General features: G+C 40.9%; 1 protein-coding gene across 1 annotated transcript in view; it reads right to left on the bottom strand.

The window, feature by feature from the left end:
* LOC145404317 (prefoldin subunit 6-like) overlaps nt 1-17,611 on the bottom strand; it is a 43,560-nt gene extending 25,949 nt beyond the window's left edge. The window contains exons 1-2 of the mRNA XM_080275837.1: nt 17,539-17,611; nt 8,607-8,677 (exon numbers count right to left, since the gene is read on the bottom strand). Coding sequence (XP_080131963.1) covers nt 8,607-8,677; nt 17,539-17,605 — 138 coding nt within the window. The 5' untranslated portion in view covers nt 17,606-17,611. The remainder of the gene's footprint in view (nt 1-8,606; nt 8,678-17,538) is intronic.
* Between the last annotated feature and the right edge of the window lie 6,548 nt (nt 17,612-24,159).

Here is a 24,159-nt window from a genome sequence, read left to right as displayed (position 1 = left end):
GGGACTAAACTCGCGCATTCAAAGTTTTATGGTTATGACTTTTGGTCACTCGTGTATTATGCGATTTGAGCACTGTGATCACACGTACTGTGCAAGCGAACTGTACTCACAAATTAATCGCAATATTAAGGCAAATCTTTTAAGCAAAAACCACTTAGGCAAAAGTAATAATGTACTTTAAAAAGGCTGAAATACAAAGATGATGAAATTTGAAACCAATGGTACTACTCTGCTTTCTTTGATTTTCAGCATACAGTAAACCCTGAATATATTAAACATTTCTACAATAAATTTCAGAAATACTGAAGTCACTGAGCCCACTGAACAATCTTTTTGTCGAACACAGGTTGGTTTATCAATGCAACTATGTGACTGGTTGGGCTGCAGGTTGCCAGGCAGATGACAAAAGCCACTAAGCCGCAGTCTCACTCTGGCCACCACCCTGTAAATTTCACTGCCAACAGTACTCTACCACTAACCAAATCATTTCCTTCTGAGCTGTAGTTTATACTGTATTTTTAACCATTGCTGGGCTGATTCTTTGTCAGGTAGTTTACCTCCCCTAAGTCACTGCATTATAACCAATGTAAGTTGTACAGTGCTGTATATATTCATAAGTCTTGCAGCTTGACCCGTGTAGACCTTCATAGTGCCTAACAGGTGGTCAGCAGTGTGGCAAGGATCAATCATCATTTAATCAGTGTGCTACAATATCAAGCTACACAGTGTAAACCATTAGAATACTGAATACTGAACACTTCTCATTCCATCAGTTATCCACAAAAATAAGGATGGCATAAATAAAACCTGGTTACATTATAAATCCTCCCTGTCAACCATTCATAATACTGAATTATCAGATATATCATCACCCCCTCCCCTAAACATTCTGATTTTTTAAATCATACATCCATTTATCTCCAAACCCTCATATTAATGTAATGTACATGGCTGACTGCTAAATTATGTTACACGTAATATTACACGTTATAAAGCTAGATACCCTGAAGATTTTATCATGTCATGAAGACAAATCCTATTTGCAGTTAAAAAAAAAGGCAAAGGCATGGTTAATATTGCACTACTGTCAAGGATCCAACCTATCAGTAGACTGTGTAATATATACATGGATAATACAGTAGGCCTGGCTGTAATGCAGCTATCTCATCAACAAAAGGAGCAGCATTATGGAAAACCCTGTTATGGAGGACACAGATGCTATGGGACTTGTAGTCAACACCCTCCCCTGAGATGACCCCAATGACTCACCCCACCAAGCCTACCCTAGCCACCTCAAACTGACCATAAATATACCAAGGAATGCTATGCACATTTAAAAACATACAGCTTAGTACAGTGAGACCTCACTTTAATCCATTCCGTGCCAGAGCCTTTATCAGCTTTTTGGCCCCCAGTGCTAAGAATTTGGGAGGCCGTGTGACCCAAAGTACCGGCCATTTTCTCCCCCCCCCCCATGAATAAACCCGAAAAGTGGTCAAAATAAGCCTAATGATAGTAAAAGTGCTCACTTTGGCTGTTTTTTGCCCAAAAACAAGTGTTTTAGTCTAGCATGCCTAGATTTGCATCAGATGGCTACTTTCACATACTGCCAGCAGCTGATGCGGATAGAAGGTCCAATTTGCCGTGGAGTTGGTGGATGCATGTAGTAGTTGTAGTATGAAAACAAAACCTTGTATATGTAATGCAGCCACAGTCAAAACTATGATGATGGGAGTTCGGGGTTCCGTAATAATTTTACGTATTTTCACTTTTTTTTTCTATTATACTGGTATAAGGCACTGTAAACACAAGCATAAGGCACAATAAACACTCTTGCTGCACAAACTCACATCAGTTATGATAAATCACATGTTGCTTGCGTTATTTTCTTTACATTACTTTAATTTTCTTATTTACTTCTATTTGCTAACATTTACTTATACCGGTATTACAGTACTTTCAATGTATACACTATTTACAAATCACTACCAGTTAGTTCATCACATGGAAGTTCTCCAACCTTGACTGGAAGTCAGGAGTAAACACAGTATCTTTGGCTGCATGGCAAGACTCAGATTTAAATCAGATGGCTACTTTCAGATAATGTCAGCAGCTGATGTAGAGTAGATAGACATATAGTCCATTTTGGTAAGGAGTGGGTGGATGTATGGAGTACTTGTAGCATGGGAAAGCAACCTGGTATATGTAATGCAGCCACAGTCGAAACTATGATGATGGGAAGTTGGGGTTCCGTGCTTATTACAGTATATGTATTTTCACTTTTTTTTATTTACAATGGCAATGTAACATTACCAATAAATACCGTATAAAATAAAGTGAAAATACGTAAAATTAGCACAGAACCCCAACTTTCGATCATCACAGTTTCGACTGTGGTTGCATTACATATACCAGGATGCTTTTCCATGCTACAAGTACTTTCCTCTTCCTTCTGCCTATGGGTGACTTTACACTCCCTCTTCTGTCTTTCTTTTCTTCACTCTTTCCTCTTCCTTCTGTCAATCCATGGGTGACTACACTGAGTGACACGTCGAATGGTTTCATGTACACCAGGAAACCATTTACTATGTTGGATGGTAACCATATAACCAAATTATGGCACCTGGTGGTTTAGCGGGTAAGTAAGGCGATCCAGTCGGATTGAGCCTGTGTAGGTTTATTTCCATGGGATGGTTGGGGTTTATTGCTCACATAATGCCACTCACGGATGAGTGAGGCTGGTCACTCTTATCATGGACCAACTTGCCTAGCCCTAGGCTCCTATGCTCCTCATGAGGCAGCATAGGATTGGATGATGGATGGATTATATTGGTCTAAGGAAGTGATTTTCCACCAATGTGCCTACGTGCTTTGGCACATTAGTGTGCCACGAAGCATCCGTAGGTGTGCCACGGGAATTTCAATAACATTTGGATAGCATTTTTAAAAATAGCATTTGGAAACATTTTGACATTACTGGTACTTTTATGGAGTGCACCAAACTCCTTGTTTTTCAATGACGCAATAAATAAATAAATGTTTTGCTCATTAAAAGCCCAAAGGGCAGTTTTAAATCCTCTCGTGAATTCCATAGTGTAGAACCACCGCTCTCCATTGCCAGCCATAAGATGCAGTAATGGGGTAAGGCTTTTTATCTTTACTCAAGTTTGTACATATGAATACAGTCTATACCTGAAAGTTTCATTTTCTTTTTTTTTTTTTAATAGAATGGCATTTTTTTCAATGACCTTGTTTCAATGTGTAGTAATAATATGCACAAAATTTCCAAATTCTTTGGAAAACCATGATCAACATTATACTTCTGGCAATAAAATGAATGAATTATAAGTTTTCTTTTTTTAAATTATGAACACATTCTTATCATTCACTTTCTTTTAAATGATCAAATCTATCCTTAAATACTGATGGTGTGCCTCGACCATTTTAGTGCCTGGCTCACTGTGCCATGAGATGAAGAAGGCTGAAAATCACTGGTATAAGGCATGGGAGGGGAGAAGGGGTGTCTGTCATCCCATTTTCTGTCACACTAAGGGCAGACTCAAATAATTTTGCGCAAATGCGAGGAAAACGGACTTAACAATTTAGAACACTACGAGCTGGTCAGTATATTTACGGATGCAGAAATATTGACACTATTGGTTTGTCCATATAGCCAATATATGGACACAGCAAGGAATGGGTTAATGGACTTGCTTATACTGAACTTTGGATTTAACAGTCCCCTTAACCCTGCTGGACAACCTTCTTTTAAACACCGAACCAAAATCATATACAGCAGAGCACACCCTCATTTTACAATGGGGTACATTTGAAAAAATCCATTGCATAACGATTTAGTGTATACTGAGTCACTTACAACAGCTTCAAAGGGGATACATTTTTGGCCAAGGGTCATCCACCCAAGAAAGTACAAAAACAAGTTTCCAACTCACTTGAACTGGTTGTTTTTTTCACTTCACAGCACTTCATTTGCTGCCTGAACTCCAACACCGTAATACTGTTCCATCACTGACACTAATAAATCCGAGAGTGATGAGTGCAAATGCTAACTTGAAACAAACAAATGACACTAGACTTGCATGAGGGTAACCATATAAGCAAAAACAGAAATCGTACATCGACCAGCGAGGCTTCACAGAGGATCATAATCACTGTATGTGAAAATTCTATCATATACAGTATTGAAAAATAGTCCTGACTTTTTTTGTTGTTATAACTTGCCTTCAGTAAGGTGAGGCAATAAAGTTTTTCTCGGTATGTGTCTCTGTGTATGTGTATGTATGTTGCCAAAATATCTTGAAAAGTTGTGGATGAATTTTCAATAAACCAATCAGGAAATAGCAACTATGTGGATGTGTAGAAGTCTATTATTTTTGGTGAGGATTTAATCAATGACAACTAAAAGCCAGCCACCATTCATTTTTTAATATGGACTGGCTTTTTGTGAAACACAGTGACTGAATTCCATAATATTTTTTTTTTTACATTTTCTTCAAATTTGGTTTTTAGGTAGCTAGCTCTTACCTTAACCAATATTTTGTCAGGTGATTAGCAATCCACTCCCAAATGCTTTAGTTTCATTCTATTAGTGATGCACTGCATACTGGTTCATTGCATAAAGAGTCTACCCTATAGGCAGCACATCCGGCAACCTACTGGGCAAATCTGTTATATACCAAACTCAGGCCACGTATTTCCTCTTATGATTATCTATTGAAATGAGGGCCAACATTAGTTCTGTACTGCTTAATGATCTATATCAGGGAACACAGGCCAAACCTGTACAATACTGGTATGCAGGGAACCTACCAGACAATTTTTCATATACAGTACAGTAAATAAATCGAATGTCCAGTAGAGCAGGACCCTATTGGACATCTTATGAAACAAACCATTGGATACACTGTCCACCTTTTCCCCCAATTGGGCCATTGTAATATGGTCTCACTGTATTGTAATTAACCTGAAGTGCAGAGCCAGACCACACCATCAGCTAGACCACACCATCATCCAGATCATATATCACCCAGACCTTCACACCGGCATTCAAACAACACCATCACCTACACTACACTACTACCTGCATCACACAATTACCCATACCACATGAGCAAGGCTCAGAGAAGTCAAGTGCTCCATATGGGATATACATCTGTATACAGCGGTGGCAGTTGATCTACCAATGTTGTGGTAACGTTCAGAAACTGTCCAACAGCCTACTTTGGCATGGGCAGTCAGGATGCCTATCATGGGAAATCACATTAGGTGTGAGCCTACTGCATTAGTAAGCTGGATACTGGGCTAGTTCAACTGAGGACATGGAGAAAATATGTATAATATAACCACAGATGGGATGACAAAAGTATGGTCTGCAGAGAATATTTGGGTGGCCTGCAATGCATTGCATATTTACTGCCTTTTAATCATATATTCAAGCATGGATCAGATTACCAGCCAAAAAATGAGGGTGATGTACAGAAAGTGAGGCCTATCTATTCGAGTGACAGAATGATAATGGTGAAAGGGACCAGTTACAAAATTTTTAAACAGCGTCAATCTTCCTTTCCATACTGACATACACATGACAATTTGAAATGCAACAATAATTTTGCTGAATATGCTGACAGTGCAGCTTTCTTAGCTTTGAAGAAAATGTCAGGATTAAAATGTATATATATATATATATATATATATATATATATACTGCTTCTTTAGCACTATTTTATCGATATTTTTACCATAAGTGCTCTCACAAACGGGCTTCAATTATGCCTCCCCTTCATATTTTCTCCCAAAATACTCGGGCAGCTGGGAGTACCCATGAATTCACACTCTCTCCCCCACAGTGCAGAACCTCTGCTTATCAAAATTCATTTATCCCCAGAACTACTACTCTCTGGAATTCACTTCCTGGGAGTTGCTTTCCACGTACATTAATCCTCTCGATTTTAAATCCAACTGTTATAAGTATTTTATGAATGAAGGATGCCTTTAGGCACATGGACTTATTTTTTTTCCTTTGTTTTTCCTTCCTCCAATCATTATAAAAAAAAATATATATATATATATATATATATGAGGCGTCTAGAGCCAAAGGGGCATCCCCACCAATATACTAGTTTTGAGTTAGGTAGGGGAGACAACAGGCTTAACCCCCTTCTCAGTGACAGCACTGGTTGCCATACAAGATTTGGCCTTCTGGACAGTGGTAGAGAGGCTCAAAGTCACGTGGGTTTGTCCATGCTGCCGGGCGAACAAATCAGAGCAGGCAGGCAACTAAGCCACACAGCTCAAACCAATCAGCATTCTCACTCTCTGCCACTCCCCAAGAGCAGCCAATCAGCAAGCATGTGGCCTGCCCGGTGTGCCGGTGAGGTTTCCCTCCCGTGTTCACTGAGGTGTATAATTATTACGTATTGGATTTTTACCCCATTTATCGTGGATTATTGGTGACAAGATGAGCTGTTGTTATTGGGGTTGAAGGGGGGATGACAAGATGAGTTCATCACATAGTTACAGTGAGGAGGTGGTGCCTATAACCTCTCGTAACTGTCGGAAGTGTGTGGAGAAGTGGAAAAAGGTAGAAAGGAAGAGGAAAAGAGAGTGGTGAGGGGAGACAGCGGGAGGGGGCGTGGCACCGAGGAGGCAGAGTTGGATGTCGTTCTCCTAGATGATGACCCCACCATTTAACCCCCCACTACCCCTTCTCAATTTACTTAAGCACTACACTACTTTTTTTTTTTTTAGTGTTATTATTTCAATCTATAATGGCAGAGGAAAAATAATAACTGCATTGATTTCAGTTTTAGTTGTAAAACGCGTGAAATTACAGTAATAATTATTCGTTTATTAATATTAAGTGAACTGGAATCTTCAGTTAATAAAGTTTTGTACATTAATACATTCGTTGATGTTTTTTCTGCTATGTTTTTAAATCCCTACAATATGTTATTATGCCCACTTATAAATTGGGGGTTTGGTTTACTGCCTATTTTGTGGTTACGGTTATTATTGTTTTGTTTTTTTGGCTTTACATGTAGAGCATAGGTGCTGATGATCATTTTGATGTATAAAAGGTTTGTTTATTGCCTTCTGGCTATGACGTTGCCATAAACACAACTTTAAAGCGTCATAACTCAAAAGTACATTTTGGTGCCGATGCCCCTTTGGTTCTAGACGCCTCATATATATATATATATATATATATATATATATATATATATATATACACTGTGGGCTCGCACAGTGCACGTCACTGCAGTGCGCAATTCGCCTTGGGCACGAGTGGCCAAAAATCATAACCAAAAACCCTTTAATGTGCGAGTTTACCACACAGAACACGAGGCAGAGGCAAGGAGTGTCGTCATGTTGATGCGCCAGACAGAGTTAAGTTGAGCAGCCTAGCGTGATGGAAGGCAGGACTGAGCTGTGTATGTCAAACATTAGCAAGATCCTTGCTGCCATGGATAAGCTCAAGGAAGAGGTGAAGGAACAGGAAGTGAGCAACCTAAGAACGGAGGAACTTCTAGTTGGTATCGACAAACTCTTTCGTTTCTACACAGACAGGCACAGGGAAGAAATAAACAGGAGAAGACAGACGCTCATAACAAACTACACACAGCGGGCTCAAGTTGGTGAAATAGCGGAACCATCGACATCGTCTGCTCCTGTTCCTGTTGAGGATGAAGAGGATGCAATGTCAGAAGTGTCAGCATTGAACTTTGAAGGGTTTATGGCCGAAGTGAGTGACTTTGATGCTCCTGGGGAAGATGATCAAGAGGAGTCTGCGGAGGGAAGTGTTGGTGCGGTAGGGAGTGTGGCGCCGTAAGTGTTGCCGCGCCTCGGAACCCCTGTTATTTAAGGTCATCAGGCCTGTTGTCTACTGTTGTTGAGGTGACTACCCATATTTTTGTTATTGTAGCTATAGCTTTAGTACAATGTCTGAAACATATAACCTTTATTATGTCTCTAAGGGCCAAAAAATGTCCAGGTATGAGGGGGTACCGCCCATATGTAATTATTCCCATAAGATTATGTATTCCTAGTACGCGAATTCCCAATGCGCGAGCTCATGCACCGCTCAATCTCTCGCACACTGTGCGAGCCCACTGTGTGTGTGTGTATATATATATATATATATATATATTATGTGGTATGTTCATTAGCTGAATTTTCTCTATCATGAATATGCAATGTGATTATGTTTAAAAAAATATTTATTCATTTGCACAAATTTCTCTATCATGAATATGCAATGTGATAATGTTCTTGAAGTTGTCGACCATTAAATCTGCAAAATTATTTTTGGCCTGGAAAACAATGCGGAACAAGAAGAGCCCCCAAGATTCTGATGTGGCCTTAATACCAATGGATTTATATACAATCCATGCAATACATTAACAACACAGAATAGCAATGCAAAAAGTATCAACAGCTATTGATATATCATCTGTGATGAAGACAATGGCATTCCATATTTTCACTAGTTACCATACTCTCAATTTTAATTAAGCAAAAGTCTACAACACCATACATACTGTAAATCATATGTGAGTCCATGCAAAACTTCTTAACCCTCATCTCACCTCCTTCACCACTTTGTTTTCATTAAGCTGGCCATCAAGCTGTGACCTCAAACTTGTAGTCTTCGCGAGATCTAGGAGAGAAAGAAAATTTACAATTAGCTTTTGATGTGTGTGTGTGTGTGTGTGTGTGTGTGTGTGTGTGTGTGTGTGTGTGTGTGTGTCTGTGTGTGTGTGTGTGTCTGTGTCTGTGTCTGTGTGTGTGTGTGTGTGCATGCATGCGTGCAAGCACAAGCATGTGGGTAACAATTTTGTCCTTTTCTTGAACTGGTAATAATGCTTGTACAGTACAGTGGAGTCTCCCAATATACAAGTACTGTACAGTATATGGTCGACAAATTGCACCAGATATTGGAAATTTCACATATCGTATTAGAAACCATCAAATCAATGGAAACAAATATATATGGTCAACACCTTACCCTATCTTTGTCATTTACAGTAATTCCCATTACTGACTGTCACTTAAGAAAGACTTTTGCTCAAAGAAATACAGTATAACAACTGTAAATGTACTGTAGTGTGCCAGGTAGCACTCCATTTGTATAACTGAGGGATTAGCAACCTTACTGCGCCTGTCCATTTGCTGGTCTCCATAAGTCTTGACAGTTCGTAAAATCTGCTCCTCATTCTTGAGAATGTTCCTCACTGTCGATTCACCCCAGCCAATTTCAAGTCCAAAATATGAGTTCATTTTACCTTGCTTATTTAACTGTATAACCTTCATTTTCAGCTCCAAGTGATCCTCTTACTCTTGGAATGAAGCAGTGGGGCAACAATGTAAAAGGTTAGCAAGAGCGGGCCTTGTACAATGCTAAAAACACAATTTGCGAGCATGGCATGGCCAGACACAGACTGAAAGTCTTGAGACTTGACATGAGAGACACTGTGAGGGAGGGAATGGGCAAGAAATTGATCAGCCATCTAGTGGGAGCTTCAGATACTACCACTTTGAGCAGGAACACTCTTTTTCCTTGCTTTCAGATGATAGATTCACGTTTTTGAATCACATTTCACATGCTAAAAAATTTGTTTTCCTGAGTCACGTTCGCATCATTATTACATGTTTCGCATATTGGGAGACCCCACTGTACTGGACTTTATATTCCATACTGAATCCTAAAAATGTTTTATGTAAAACACTGTGCCGTATTTTAATATGGTCACCAGCCTTCACATGCTAAACAAGGGAAATTTTGATAATCATAAGACTTATCTGGCTTCTCATTTGGTGTGTAGTAAGCTGCTAACTGAGTGATGTAAGGCACAGACTGCAGTGATCTAGACATGTAATAGGAGAGAATGTAAACCTGGAGTTATCTAGAAATGTGATTTTACAGGAGAGAACACTGCGTTTAAGCACACCTAGGATGAAGTCCTTCGAAGTGATTGCATGATTATAAGGTTGAATATACTTTATATGCTGCCATTTGCCAGATGCTGTGTACCGTACCACTGAAAACTGTCACTGGGTAAACAAGGCTGCTGCAAGCTGTCAGAAAAATGCATGGAGCATGTAATAATCAGTCTTGGGAATAAATGAGTTACCAATTTTAAAGTGGATTTTGTAGCTAAAAGGGTTGGGATGCACACACACAACTGAATAATACTGAAACAAGCATGAGAGCTATTTAAAGACAATGTATGGATGCAAATGCAACTTTTTAGACTCCTATAATCAGTAACTCATGTGGGATGAAAATCTATCTATCTATCTATCCATAGCCCGACGCCCTAATCCCGCAAAGGGTGGCCGCAGACAAAACGCCTCCAAGTCGCTCCGTCACCCACCATTTGACTACCCTCCCCCCAACTCACCCCCCCCTCCCTCATATACCTCTCAACTCTATCCCTCCACCTCATCCTCGTTCTACCCCTCCCTCTCCCCCCCTCCACCTCACCTACATACACCCTCTTAGTCAGTCTTTCATTCTCCATTCTCTCCACATGTCCAAAATACCTCAATGTATTTCTCCTAATCTTCTCAACCACATCCACATCTACCCCACAACGTTCCTCCACTTCTTCATTCGTCAACCTGTCCCTCCACGTCACCCCACATGCTCCTCTCAAGTACGAGTAACTCATTTCCACTGCTCTCACTCTTGACTTGTTCCCCTCTTGCAAGGTCCACACCTCGCTTCCATACGTCAGGGTAGGGATCACAATACTATCATGCAGTGACTTCTTAACTTCCATACTCACCTCCCTATTTCTCATCACTGCTTTCAGTGTACCAACAACCTTCCTTCCCTGCTGTACCCTTTCACGCACTTCATCCCCCAAAGTTCCATCCTTACTCATCACACTACCCAAGTACTTGAATGCACTCACATTCTCCATATCCTCACCATCCAACCTCACTGCACACTCTGTGACTTCATTCCTCTCAAACACCATAACTTTACTTTTGTTTACATTAACTTTCAGATTCCTCCTCCTACACACTGTCCCAAATTCATTCACCAAACCTTGCAACTCCCAATCATCTTCACTCAACAATACTGTATCATCAGCAAACAGCAGCACTGGAAGCTTCCAAATCTCACCCTCATTCATTAGGGCCAGCCCCACATCCACTGCCCTACCTTGCACCTCCTTTACAACCCCATCCATGTATATATTAAACAGCCATGCAGACATCACACAACCCTGTTTCAGTCCCACAATGAGATCAAAGAACTCACTCAGCTCACCATCCACTTGCACCATAGCCCTAGCCCCCTCGTACATACTCTTCACAGCACTCAACAATTTCCCCTCCACTCCATATATTCTTAATACTGTACCTTCCACATACCTTGCCTATCTATTCTGTCATAAGCTTTCTCCAAATCCATGAACGCAGCATACACTTTCCTTCCCTTCTCTAGATACTTCTCCACTAAACATCTTAGAACAAATATCTGATCTACACACCCTTTTCCCTTCCTAAATCCCCCTTGTTCTTCTCCAACTAGCTTCTCTGTCATATGCCTAACCCTATCAATGAGCATTCTACCATATATTTTACCAGTCACACTAAGAAGGCAAATACCCCTATGGATACCACATACTTCTCTCTCCCCTTTTCCTTTGTATAAAGGAATAATTATACCTGAGTTCCAGTCCTCTGGAACCCTTCCCTCTTCCCAAGCCAATCTACACAACTTCCATATCCACTCCACAACAATCTCATCCCCATACCTGAGCATTTCATCACGCACTCCATCAATTCCTGGGGCCTCATATAAACAATTTGATTGTTTATATGAGCATATTGGTCCACTGTAACCAGTTTCTTAAAACAAATCTTTATAGACATCACACAGGTGACATCCATTAAAATATGATAAAGGTTAACAAAGTTACACTTGGCAATTAAATTACAACAGTCCATACTCCGTAAAATCTAAGATATACATATTGGTAATATGAAGTACAATAATGGGATCCCCTATTTAAGAACATTTATCTATCTATTGCCAGATGCCTTAATCCTGTAAGGAGTGGCTACAAACAAATCACCTCATGCCACCCAGTCCCCTGCCATTTCACTGCCCTGCTCCCAGATCACACACCTCTCTATCATATACAGTACCTCTCCACTCCATCCCTTCATCTCATCCTCAGCATTCCCCTCCCTCTGTCCCCCTCCGCCTCACTCACATACACTCTCCTCATTAGTCTCTCACTCTCCATCCTCTCCACATGGCCAAATCACCTTAATGTTCTGGTATTTCTCCTAATGCTTTCTATCACATCCACAGCCACACCACAATGCTCCTTCACTTCCTTAGGCTACTTGTCAGTCCGTCTCTCCATGTAACTCCACATGCTCCTCTCAAATAACTCATTTCCACTGCTCTCATTCTTGACTTGTGTCCTTCCAACTAGGTCCAAGGTTCACTTCCATAAGTCAGAGTTTGTATCACAATACTGTACTGTCATGCAGCGACTTTTTGTTTCCATGCTCACTTTTCTGTTCTTTATCACTGCTCTCCAAGAACCAGCAACCCTTCCTCCTTGTTGTACCCCTTCAAGCACTTCGCCCTCTCAACTTCCATCCTTACTCATCACACTACTCAAGTACTTACAAATCCACTCACATTTTCCACTGCCTCATTATCCAACTTCACTTTACATCCAGTGACATCATTTTTCTCGAAGACCATAACTTTACTCTTCCATAGGCCTACATTTATCTTTAGATTCCATTTATTATATACTCCTCCAAACTCATTCACCATGCCTTGCAGTTCCCCTTCATCTTCACTTAACAATACAGCATTATCTGCAAACAACAGTACAGGGAGTTTCCAAACATTGCCCTCTCTCATTAAAGCTGCTCCAACATCCACTGCCCTATCTTGTATCTCTTTTATAACTCCATCCATGTACAGATTGAATGACCATGGAGACACAACACATCCCTGTTTCAATCTAACATTCAAATAGAAAAATTCACTCAGTTCACTATCCACAAGCACTGTAGCCCTAAATATTCATCACAGCATTCAGCAACTTCCCATTTATTCCATTTATTCTCAATATTTTCCACACTCCTTGTCTATCCACCCTGTCATATGCTTTCTCCAAATCCATGAAGGCCGCATACAACTTCTCAGGAAACTTTTCCACTAAAAACCTAAGAATGAATATCTGATCTACTCAACCTCTTCCCTTCCTAAAACCTCCCTGTTCTTCACCAACTAATTCCTCTGTTAGGCTATTCCCCTAACTATGTCAGTAAGTATCCTACCATACTCTTTTCCTATTAAACTAAGAAGATAATTGCCCCTATGATTACCACACACTTCTTTTTTCCCTTTTCCTTTGTACAGGGGAATATTTATACCAGACTTCCAATCCTCTGGGACTCTTCTTTCTAGGCCAATTTGCACATCTTCCATATCCCTTCTACTACTATCTCTCCCCACATTTCAGCATTTCACCACACACACCATCAAATCCTGGCGTTTTCCCCATTTTGACTTTCTTCATTGCTTCCACTACTTCAGTCCAACTGATTTCTTCCTCTCTTTTCACCTCCCTCCTTATCCCAGCCATTCCCCAGCTATGTGTACTCACATCACTTTCATTCTCTGTTTAACAGTTCCTTAAAGTGTTGTCTCCATCTGCTCACTTTTTCTCCCTTCTCCACTAGCAATCTATATACTGTACCATTCTTATCTTTCGCTTTTTTTTAATCTTTCTTTCATTAAAAAAATAAAAAATAAAAAAAAATAAAAAAAGGATAATTTTTTACCAAATGGGCAAAGCAATTTCACCTATAACAAACTCATTAGCTCAAGTAATTTTGGTTGCTACATATGCAACACAATTTACCGTACTGTTGAATTGTGACTGCAAGAAGTGACAGGAAAAAAACAAAATACAGTACTACATACCTATTTTCGGATATGTACAAAACCAGCCAGGTTGCCCATGGCAGTGTTTATCAACGATCTCTCCAACTGGCCCTGTTGTTTACCAACCACTGCTCCGACTAGATGCGTCTGCGTGTCCCATGTCAAAGCTATGGGAAACTTAATGATTTAACCTAATCAAACCTAACCTAACGCATCTGACTGCCGGTTTTCGAATTAAAAAATGCATGTTAAGGAACGTTAAATATGGCCAGCTACTGGCAGACTTGGGCGAAAAATTTAAACATTCTAAACCTACACTTATAGCTTCCAGAGGTAAGTTACTAAAAATGTCCAGAACCTTTGGTAATCTGAGAATAACAAGTAACCTGTGAAAGACTCATTTCAACAGAACATATGGAAAAGCTGTACCCATTGGGTAAAAAAAAAAAAAAAAAAAAAAAAAAAAAACACTACAGTATATACATTTATAAATAACAAAGGATGGATGCTGTCAACACTTCATTCCAATGGGGTGCTTCTGAAAAGCCTAGCATTTCGGTAGATGTCACCACCATTGGGACAAACATATTCCCCGCGCTGTTTAAACAGCATATTTTTCCTCATTAAATATCTACGCAGTTGTGTGAAACTGTGAGTCATAGTAAAGTCATATACTGTAATATAAATAATACAAATAGAACACGTATATATGACGTAGCGTGTATTGTTTGATGAGAAATAGGGAGGTGAGTATGGAAGTTAAGAAGTCACTGCATGATAGTACTGTATTGTGATCCCTACCCTGACGTATGGAAGCGAGGCGTGGACCTTGCAAGAGGGGAACAAGTCAAGAGTGAGAGCAGTGGAAATGAGTTACTTGAGAGGAGCATGTGGAGTGATGTGGAGGGACAGGTTGACGAATGAAGAAGTGAAGGAACGTTGTGGAGTGGATGTGGATGTGGTTGAGAAGATTAGGAGAAATACACTGAGGTGGTTTGGACATGTGAAGAGAATGGAGAATGCAAGACTGACTAAGAGGGTGTATGTAGGTGAGGTGGAGGGAGGGAGAGGGAGGGGTAGAACGAGGATGAGGTGGAGGGACGGAGTTGAGAGGTATATGAGGGAGGGGGGGGTGAGTTGGGGGGAGGGTAGTCAAATGGTGGGTGACAGAGCGACTTGGAGGCGTTTTGTCTGCGGCCACCCTTTGCGGGATTAGGGCATCGGGCTATAGATAGATAGAATAGATAGTGTATTGTTTATATTTATCATAAACGGAAATTAAAATATCATTGATGGCGTACAATAGCAACCCGCCATTTCAATAGTCCTATATTATTTAATTTATGCTACATTTATCGCAAGTTAGGTTCTTAATACTTAGTTTGTTTAGACTGCAAATTACTCCTAGTGGGTATCTTGACTCATTCAGTCTCTATGTGCGCGGAAATTTAATGTTGAGTAAATACTGGGACTCATCATCTTGCTCACTCCCTTCACGTATGCTCACCACAAGTGTTACAAGTCACTCCGGCCCCCCACCCTAGTCACTCCGGTCCCCCACCCTAGTCACTCCGGCCTTCCACCCTAGTCACTCCAGCCCCCCACCCTAGTCAGCTTTTATAATGGTCATTATTCTTGCTGCTAGTTGAGCGAATCTGACTCTCGGTTTCGAAGCAGCATAATTTATGTTGTCTATAGCTATGGTTTGAGACACCATTCGTTCCCGTTCAGCTGAAGGTTCTGGTTTGAATGAATGTGAACGATAGTTTCTTCAGAGCAATACTGTATATAAAATCTTATTTTTATCATGGCTGCATACCCGTGCGTTGTGTGCAACAGTGAAGTCAGGCCACGCCAGCAGGCATTACAGTGTGATGCCTGGCTCCGGTGTCAGCACCGTACTTGCGGTGATAGCGGCATAAGTCACGGGGACTACCGCCGCATGAACCGTGGGGAGCTTGCTGACCTGCAGTGGTATTGCAATGATTGTCCCCATCCACAATGCACAGGTACAGTCATGTACCGCTGGGCGGTTAGCAACATGAGCTAACCACACAGCATTTGCTTCTGCTCCCCCCTCACTCTGGACCCACTGCTGGATTTGCAGATGTGTAATTGTTTGAACATTTTTGCAAGAAATAAAAATTTTAAGTTACAAAGAATGTGTAATTGTTTTCAGGATGGGAGGCCGGAGTGACTAGGGTGGGGGGCCAGAGTGACTGGGGGCTGGAGTGACTTGGGGCCGGAGTGACTTGTAATCACCACAAGACCCATGTTGCCACGGTTTGAGAAGGCTGTAGTGTTACCCCCTCAGACCCTCCAAAGCAATTACAGCACTTTACTTTATCTAACCTAACCAGACCACAAGTAGTCGAAACTGTATTATTTTAAACATTAGTCCTCGTGCATTTGCTTTGAAAAAAAATCTCTTGTGGAAAAACTTAAACACTGGACTGTCTTGTGCGCATGCATGAAGGGAGTGAGCAAGATGCTGAGTCCCAGTATTTAAACATTAAATTTCTGCCCACACAGAGACTGAATGAGTCGAGATACCCACTAGGCGTAATTTGCAGTCTGAACAAACTATGTATTAAGAATCTAACTTGCACTAAATGTAGCAGAAATTAAATAATATAGGACCACTGAAATGGCGGGTTGCCATCATATTTTTCATTCACTCACTGCCAGACGCCATGTATCCCAAACGGGGTGGCCAAGGGCTTAGAGTTAATTGTTTTACATGGAGGGGCACTAATCCTCCACCAACCCCACTTGACACGTAGGGAGAACGTTATGCCAACAGCATCTGGTGTTCCCAGGCGGTCACCCACCCAAGTACTAACCAGACCCAACGTTGCTTAATGCCATCAATTTTATTTTAATTTCCGTTTATGATAATATAAACAATACACGCTATGTTCTGTATACGTGTTCTAATTGTATTATTTATATTACAGTATACAGTATGACATTACTATGATTCAAAGTTTCACACAACAGTGTAGATATTTAACGAAGAAATATATTGTTTAAAAGGCGCGGGGAATGTGCTTGTCCCAATGGTGGTGATATCTACCGAAATACTAGCTTTGAAAGCACCCCATTGCAAATTTGGAAATACTGAGTCACTGTTGTCACATTTTTCTTAATATTTTGAGGTGGTCCCATAATGAAGCATTCTGCAAAGATATTTATGAGACAAAAATCCTGAAGGCAAGAAAAACTCGTCACATGCACCAGTAGGCAAGCAGTTAACCGGCAGGCATGCAACAATAACCACGCAACACGTTCACGGACATGAAACACCTGAACATTACTAACTCCATTCACACAAGAAACAAAAAGTTCCACGAGGAAAATACTACCAACTGGCTCAACATTAACAAAAACTTATTTAATTTACACTGAATCATATTTCACTTCCTGTTACAGCATAAGGGCGTAAATAAATCGGGGGACGACCACTGTGACGAGGGTGTGTCGCTCAAATTTGATCATTGAAAACTTTATATTCAGTAAATTGAGTACTTCAACGGTCTGGAGCTTACCATGACGATTTATGCTGCAAAGCTTAGAAGGCTCACCTTTTTGTAACTTTTTATACCCTTCAACTTCCTCTTCCAATTTCTTTTGCAGCACCTCGGGACCCATGTTGACAGAGAGTGGTAATGTGTGTAATGTTTTTATTTCCTGATTACAAACTTACTACTGGTATTGTTTACAGCTATGCAGCATTAAAAATAAATATTTTTGTTTGGATATTTTCATATTTACGAATTCTAAGTTTATGATATTTAGAACATTAAAATAATTTTGGGTAAAAACCTTACCAGAGTGTTTTACATGTATACCTTGCGTTACAGTATTTTTCTTAGTATTAATATGTAAGTTTTGTGTAAAAAAAAAACTTACAGAAACTCTATAATATCTTGGAGAGAATACCGCGATAGCACAGCACTTGCACCATCTCCAGCCTTTTATCTTCGGTACAGCTTCGTACGGTTATGTATATTTCTCATTTTTCACATTAAACATTGGAAAAACGGTCGACAAGATAAGGTTCTTTTTTTCACAGATTTTTTGTCTACACGAACTACAGAACTTGCTGGACTGAGCCTTGAGGTTTCTCTCCGGTTTTACTAGTTTTTTCATGCAGTAGAAAACCAGAAAAACCACTTGGTAACATTCTGAACGGCTGTTGTTGACATCCATACCAGGTATTTCACGCATCATTTTGTAAGAAGCATCAACTCTGTTCAGCCTAAAGGCGGTAAGTTTGTGACAGTACGCCAGTATTTGGTAGGTAAATACACTGTTTCAGCACTTTAATTCTAGCAGTGTTTGTATTGTAAGGTACCGGTCCTTTTCCCTAACCACTACTTTTCAGTAATTTGGCAGTTTGGGATCAGGAATCAGTTTGAGGTGCTGAAAGGTCTAGATCTATCTATCTATCTATTGCCAGAACGCCATAATCTCATAAGGGGTGACCATAAAGAAATTGCCTCCATGTCGCCCTGTCCCCTGACATTTCACTCCCCTTCTCCCAGCTCACAACCCCCCACATATACGGTAATTTTTCGTATTTACACCCAACTCCCAAAGAAGCTTACCAGTAAAATTATATTTTTCTGAAGGATTTTAGTGTTTTTCAGGTGAATCTGATAATCATTTCTGTTGGAAATCACTTTTTTTTTTGCGGTCCCTACACCCCCAAGAATAATGGGGGACCTGTGGGAAAGTGGGGTTTTGGGTGAGGGAAACACGCAAAAACGAGTGATTTCTGACTGAAACTGGCATTAAATTCAAACAAAAAACACTAAAATCCTTCAGAAAAATATAATTTTAAGCTTCTTTGAGAGTTCGTGTTTCCTAAGTGGGGGGCTTTGCCCCCCAGACCCCCCAGCCCTGGCCGTGCTTCCTAACTGGGGGGCTTCACCTCCCAGACCCCCGCTGACATTAACCAAACCTCATCTAACCTAACCTAACCGGGTGTAAATACGAAATAATGCCTTTACGTACCAGTTCACAGTTCCTCATCTTCATCTGGAGAGTCGTCTGTAGTTGTAATGGTAACTGGTGACGGGTGTCGTGCGTGGTCTCCCAAAGGCGGGTAAAGTTGTCCTGCTTGAACGAAGAAGTGGTGAAGCAACTCCTAACGTGGGTAAGCCTGGATGAAAAGGTACCTAGCGATGTACTGGTACAAGAACCTCACCCTGATACCTGGTCTCTTGACCCACTCTTCCAGATCATGCCACAAACGCTCGATGTTCTGTGTACAAATGTTCAGATTGTGTGGCGCAACAAAGTTTTCAATGTAATTAATCATGAAATGCTGATAACCAAGGTTCTTTAATCCCCAGTAAGCACCCCATGTGTCACAAATAATTATACTGCCAGGTAGAATATACTGCCATATGAGAGGAGTAATGTTCCCATGTCTCTTCTCCCCTACTGGTCCATAAAGTGGCACGACAAACCGTTTCTTTGATAACCGTTCCACGCAACTGAACAACCAAATTTGCGACAGTTGTCTTCCCCAGGGAGGAGCTAGTTGGAGAAGAACAAGGGGGATTTAGGAAGGGAAAAGGGTGTGTAGATCAGATATTTGTTCTAAGATGTTTAGTGGAGAAGTATCTAGAGAAGGGAAAGAAAGTGTATGCTGCCTTCATGGACTTGGAGAAAGCTTATGACTGAATAGATAGGCAAGGTATGTGGAAGGTATTAAGAATATTTGGAGTGGATGGGAAATTGTTGAATACTGTGAAGAGTATGTATGAAGGAGCTAGGGCTACAGTGCAAGTGGATGGTGAGCTGAGTGAATTTTTTTATCTCAGTGTGGGACTGAAACAGGGTTGTGTGATGTCTGCATGGCTGTTTAATATATACATGGATGGAGTTGTAAAGGAGGTGCAGGGTAGGGCAGTGGATGTGGGGGTGGCTCTAATGGGTCTGGTTAGTATTTGGATGGGTGACTGCCTGGGAACACCAGATGCTGTTGGCATAACGTTCTCCCTACGTGTCAAGTGGGGTTGGTGGAGGATTAGTCCCCCTCCCTGTAAAACAATTAACTCTAAGCCCTTGGCCACCCCGTTTGGGATACATGGCGTCTGGCAATGAATGAATGAAATTTGGAAGATTCTGGTGTTGCTGTTTGCTGATGATACAGTATTGTTGAGTGAAGATGATTGGGAGTTGCAAGGTTTGGTGAATGAATTTGGGACAGTGTGTAGGAGGAGGAAGCTGAAAGTTAATGTAAACAAAAGTAAAGTTATGGTGTTTGAGAGGAATGAAGTCACAGAATGTACAGTGAGGTTGGATGGTGAGGATATGGAGAGTGTGAGTGCATTCAAGTACTTGGGTAGTGTGATGAGTAAGGATGGAACTCTGGGGAATGAAGTGCATGAAAGGGTACAGCAGGGAAGGCAGGTTGTTGGTTCACTGAAAGCAGTGATGAGAAATAGGGAGGTGAGTATGGTAGTTAAGAAGTCACTGGTTGATAGTATTGTGATCCCTACCTTGATGAATGGAAGCGAGGCGTGGACCTTGCAAGAGGGGAACAAGTCAAGAGTGAGAGCAGTGGAAATGAGTTACTTGAGAGGAGTGTGTGGAGTGACATAGAGGGACAGGTTGACGAATGAAGCAGTCAAGGGACGTTGTGGGGTGGATGTGGATGTGGTTGAGAAGATTAGGAGAAATACACTGAGGTGGTTTGGATATGTGGAGAGAATGGAGAATGAAAGACTAAGAGGGTATATGTAGGTGAGGGGGAGGGAGGGAGAGGGAGGGGTAGACTGAGGATGAGGTGGAGGGATGGAGTTGAGAAGTATGTGAGGGAGGGGGGGGTGAGTTGGGGGGAGAGTAGTCAAATGGTGGGTGTCAGAGCAACTTGGAGGCGTTTTGTCTGCGACCACCCTTTGCGGGATTATGGCGTCGGGCTATAGAAAGATAGATAGTCTTCCCCGGCCATATTTCCTCTGCACTACAAGGGTTCCGTTGATCTCAACGATCACATTCTCACTACCAATCGCCTGCTGGTTTGAAAACCAATTGTCCGTTACTTCACTGCAAAAAGACCGCCAGTCCACTGATATTCCTCGAGAAAGACTCAAGCACTTAATTACTGTTGCAAGATCCCAGTGCTTGCTGAGAAAGTGGCTTCACACTTGCGGTGTTTTTTGGTGTTTCTCAGAACATGTGTATGGCGATACCGCCACACTTTCTGGTCCTAACAAAAAATGAGACTTATGCCATGAGTTGGGCACTTTGGTGCTGTTGATGGTAAAATACCGTGCGATCACACAAAGGCTACAGCTTTATCTTCTTGCTGGTAGAACTGTGAAATAGCACTGAAGTAATTAATTTTGCAGCCTTCACAGTTCATGGCTGGAGACGAACTGACTTTCAGATCCTGCGGACCCTAGCATAGGGCGTTTGAAATCCTACTTTGTGATTGGCTGAATCATGTACGACGCGTGTGCATTATCCACCCACACACATAACATGCACAAACGAATACACACAACTGTCCGACCACGGCATGGGAAAGATAGCTCTCTCTCACTGAAAATAATATAAATTGCATAACTCATCAACAGTTGCTTTAAGATGGAAGTGCCATAGAAGAAAAAAGGCTTAGAATTGCATAAAGTATAAGGTGAGTTAGCCCATTTTCTTGTCAGTGAGTTGGGTGTAAATATGAAATAATACTTTACTGCATATACCTCTCCACTCCATCCCTCCATCTCATCCTTGACCTCCCCTTCCCTCTTCCCCGCTCCACCTCACACACATACACTCTCCTCGTGAGTCTCTTACTCTCCGCATGGCCAAACCAAGTTGGAAAATATTTCCTTTCTTGCCATTTCCTATTTTTGGTGGTATTCTCTTCCAGAATGATAGTTTTTTAGTTCATTTGAATGTTTTGAGGGCTCATTTGTTGTGCAGATGAATAATAACCATGATATGACTATGACAATCTTAGTTACCTTCTAAGCCTGCGGGAGCTCTGGATTGCCACCTAACCTATCGTAACAAAAGTAACCTAACCTAATCTAAGAAAAGTAACCTAACATAACTAAAATAACCTAACTTACCTAGATGGTCATTTTTGGCTCATCCAACAAACTAAGCTATCTCAGCCTAAGCTGACCTAACCCAAGATCATAGAAATTAAAAATACTGTATTTATAAAAAATAGAAATATTAATTTGCATACGAAAAAATACATACAGTACAGGCATACACTATATGATGGCACAAGTCCACTGGGTATGTTAAGATTGCCCACTGAAGAAACGGCAATGAAGGAAATAAATACCACCAAGTCAGTGTGTCTCCTAATGCTTTCTCTCACATCCACAACCACACCACAATGTTCCTTCACATCAGTCTGTCTCTCCACATAACTCCACATGCTCCTCTCCGATAACGCATTTACACTGCTCTCATTCTTGACTCGTGTCCTTCCAACAAGGGCCAAGCTTCACCTCCATATGTTAGAGTTGGTATCACAATACTATTGTGCAGTAACTTTTTTACTTCCATGCTCACTTCCCTGTTTCTTATCACTGCTTTCAGAGACCCAGCAACCTTTCTTCCTTGTTGTACCCCTTCAAGCACTTCACTCTCCACACTTCCATCCTTACCTGAGTGGCAGTTGAGCGCAGATGTACTGGTTTGAGCTCTAATATTCATAGATTTTGTCATAATTTTCAATAATGTAGTTTATTCCATTCTGGGGCGTACATGTGTGAAAAGTCAAAGAACCCTTTAATATTAAAATATTGGTCAGAGTATTCAAAGTTTATGTGTAAAGAACATAATAAGTGGTCAGGATCATTCAAGACCTGGATGAACAAACAACATGGCACAGTTGGAGGGAATGTTAGAAGTAAATACAGGATGTATTACAAATGTGAGACCTGTAAAGGTAATGTTGTGAATAAGGATGAGGCTTTATGGTATTATTGCGACATTACCCGAGAAGATGTGGCAAAGGAGGTCTGTGAGGTTTTGAGGAAGCATGAGACTGATACCGGTACCATTCATTGGTGTTGTAATAAGTGCAGTGGCATACTGTAGCTGGTAAGATGTTATCTCATGTGAAATCTCTCTCCAAGAGGCAGGATGAGGTTGAAGCTAGGATGTTATCTTTTGAAGAAAAACCAGAGAGTAATTATGAAAAAGTTATGGATGAAATCAATGAGGTAAAGGCCAAAGTATATAATGGAGAGGAATCAGATGTTAAGTTTGAGAAACTGGTCAAAGAACTGAATGAAGTGAAAGCAAGTGTTTAGTGAGGACAAGTCTGATCTGGAGAGCTACAGCGATGTGTTACAAGAGGAAGTACAGGTCTCCCTCATTTTACGACGTTTCATTTTAAGATATTTAGTATTTACTGTTGTTCTTCTTTAGTACCAATCGTTCGTTTTACTATTGAGCTCCCTCGCATTTACAATTGGTAATATGGAGAAATCCCGTGCCGACAGGCAGATCACCTGAGAGTTGCGTGCCATACCTGCTCCGTGCACACAGTTTCCCGCGCTTTCACCAACCAAGCGTCACCGCCCCACCTCACCCACGCGCTCGTTCAGCTTACAACTTCCGTGCGTCTGTGTGCGTCAGTGCCCAGGATATTACTGTTTTTCCTGTTCGTCATACTGTACCGTATTTCATGTCATTGTTTATGCTATTTCATGTCTTTATGTTTGCAAATGTACATTCATATGTGATTCAGATGCTCTACAATACATATAACATCATTATTACTGCATATTAGATCATTTGTATGGGTGTTTGGTTTCTTATATACGAGTTCAGGAATGCATCCCTATTTTTCCCATTAAACCTTAATTTCGCTATATGATACTGTATTTCGGTATATGATTGCCATTCTAGGAACGCATACCGATCATAAAGTGAGGGAGACTGGTAAGAAAAATTCAGTCAGATAAGCAATAAACAAACAGACAAATCAAGTGAATGAATGAGGGTGAGATTTGGAAGATTCCGGTGTTGCTGTTTGCTGATGATACAGTATTGTTGAGTGAAGATGAATGGGAGTTGCAAGGTTTGATGAATGAATTTGGGACAGTGTGTAGGAGGAGGAAGCTGAAAGTTAATATAAACAAAAGTAAAGTTATGGTGTTTGAGAGGAATGAAGTCACAGAGTGTGCAGTGAGGTTGGATGGTGAGGATATGGAGAG

This window comes from Coenobita brevimanus, chromosome 63 (genome assembly GCF_032717465.1).
Source record: "Coenobita brevimanus isolate Jiangsu-jjx chromosome 63, ASM3271746v2, whole genome shotgun sequence".
NCBI lineage: Eukaryota > Metazoa > Arthropoda > Malacostraca > Decapoda > Coenobitidae > Coenobita > Coenobita brevimanus.
This window is presented reverse-complemented; position numbering and strand designations above follow the sequence as displayed.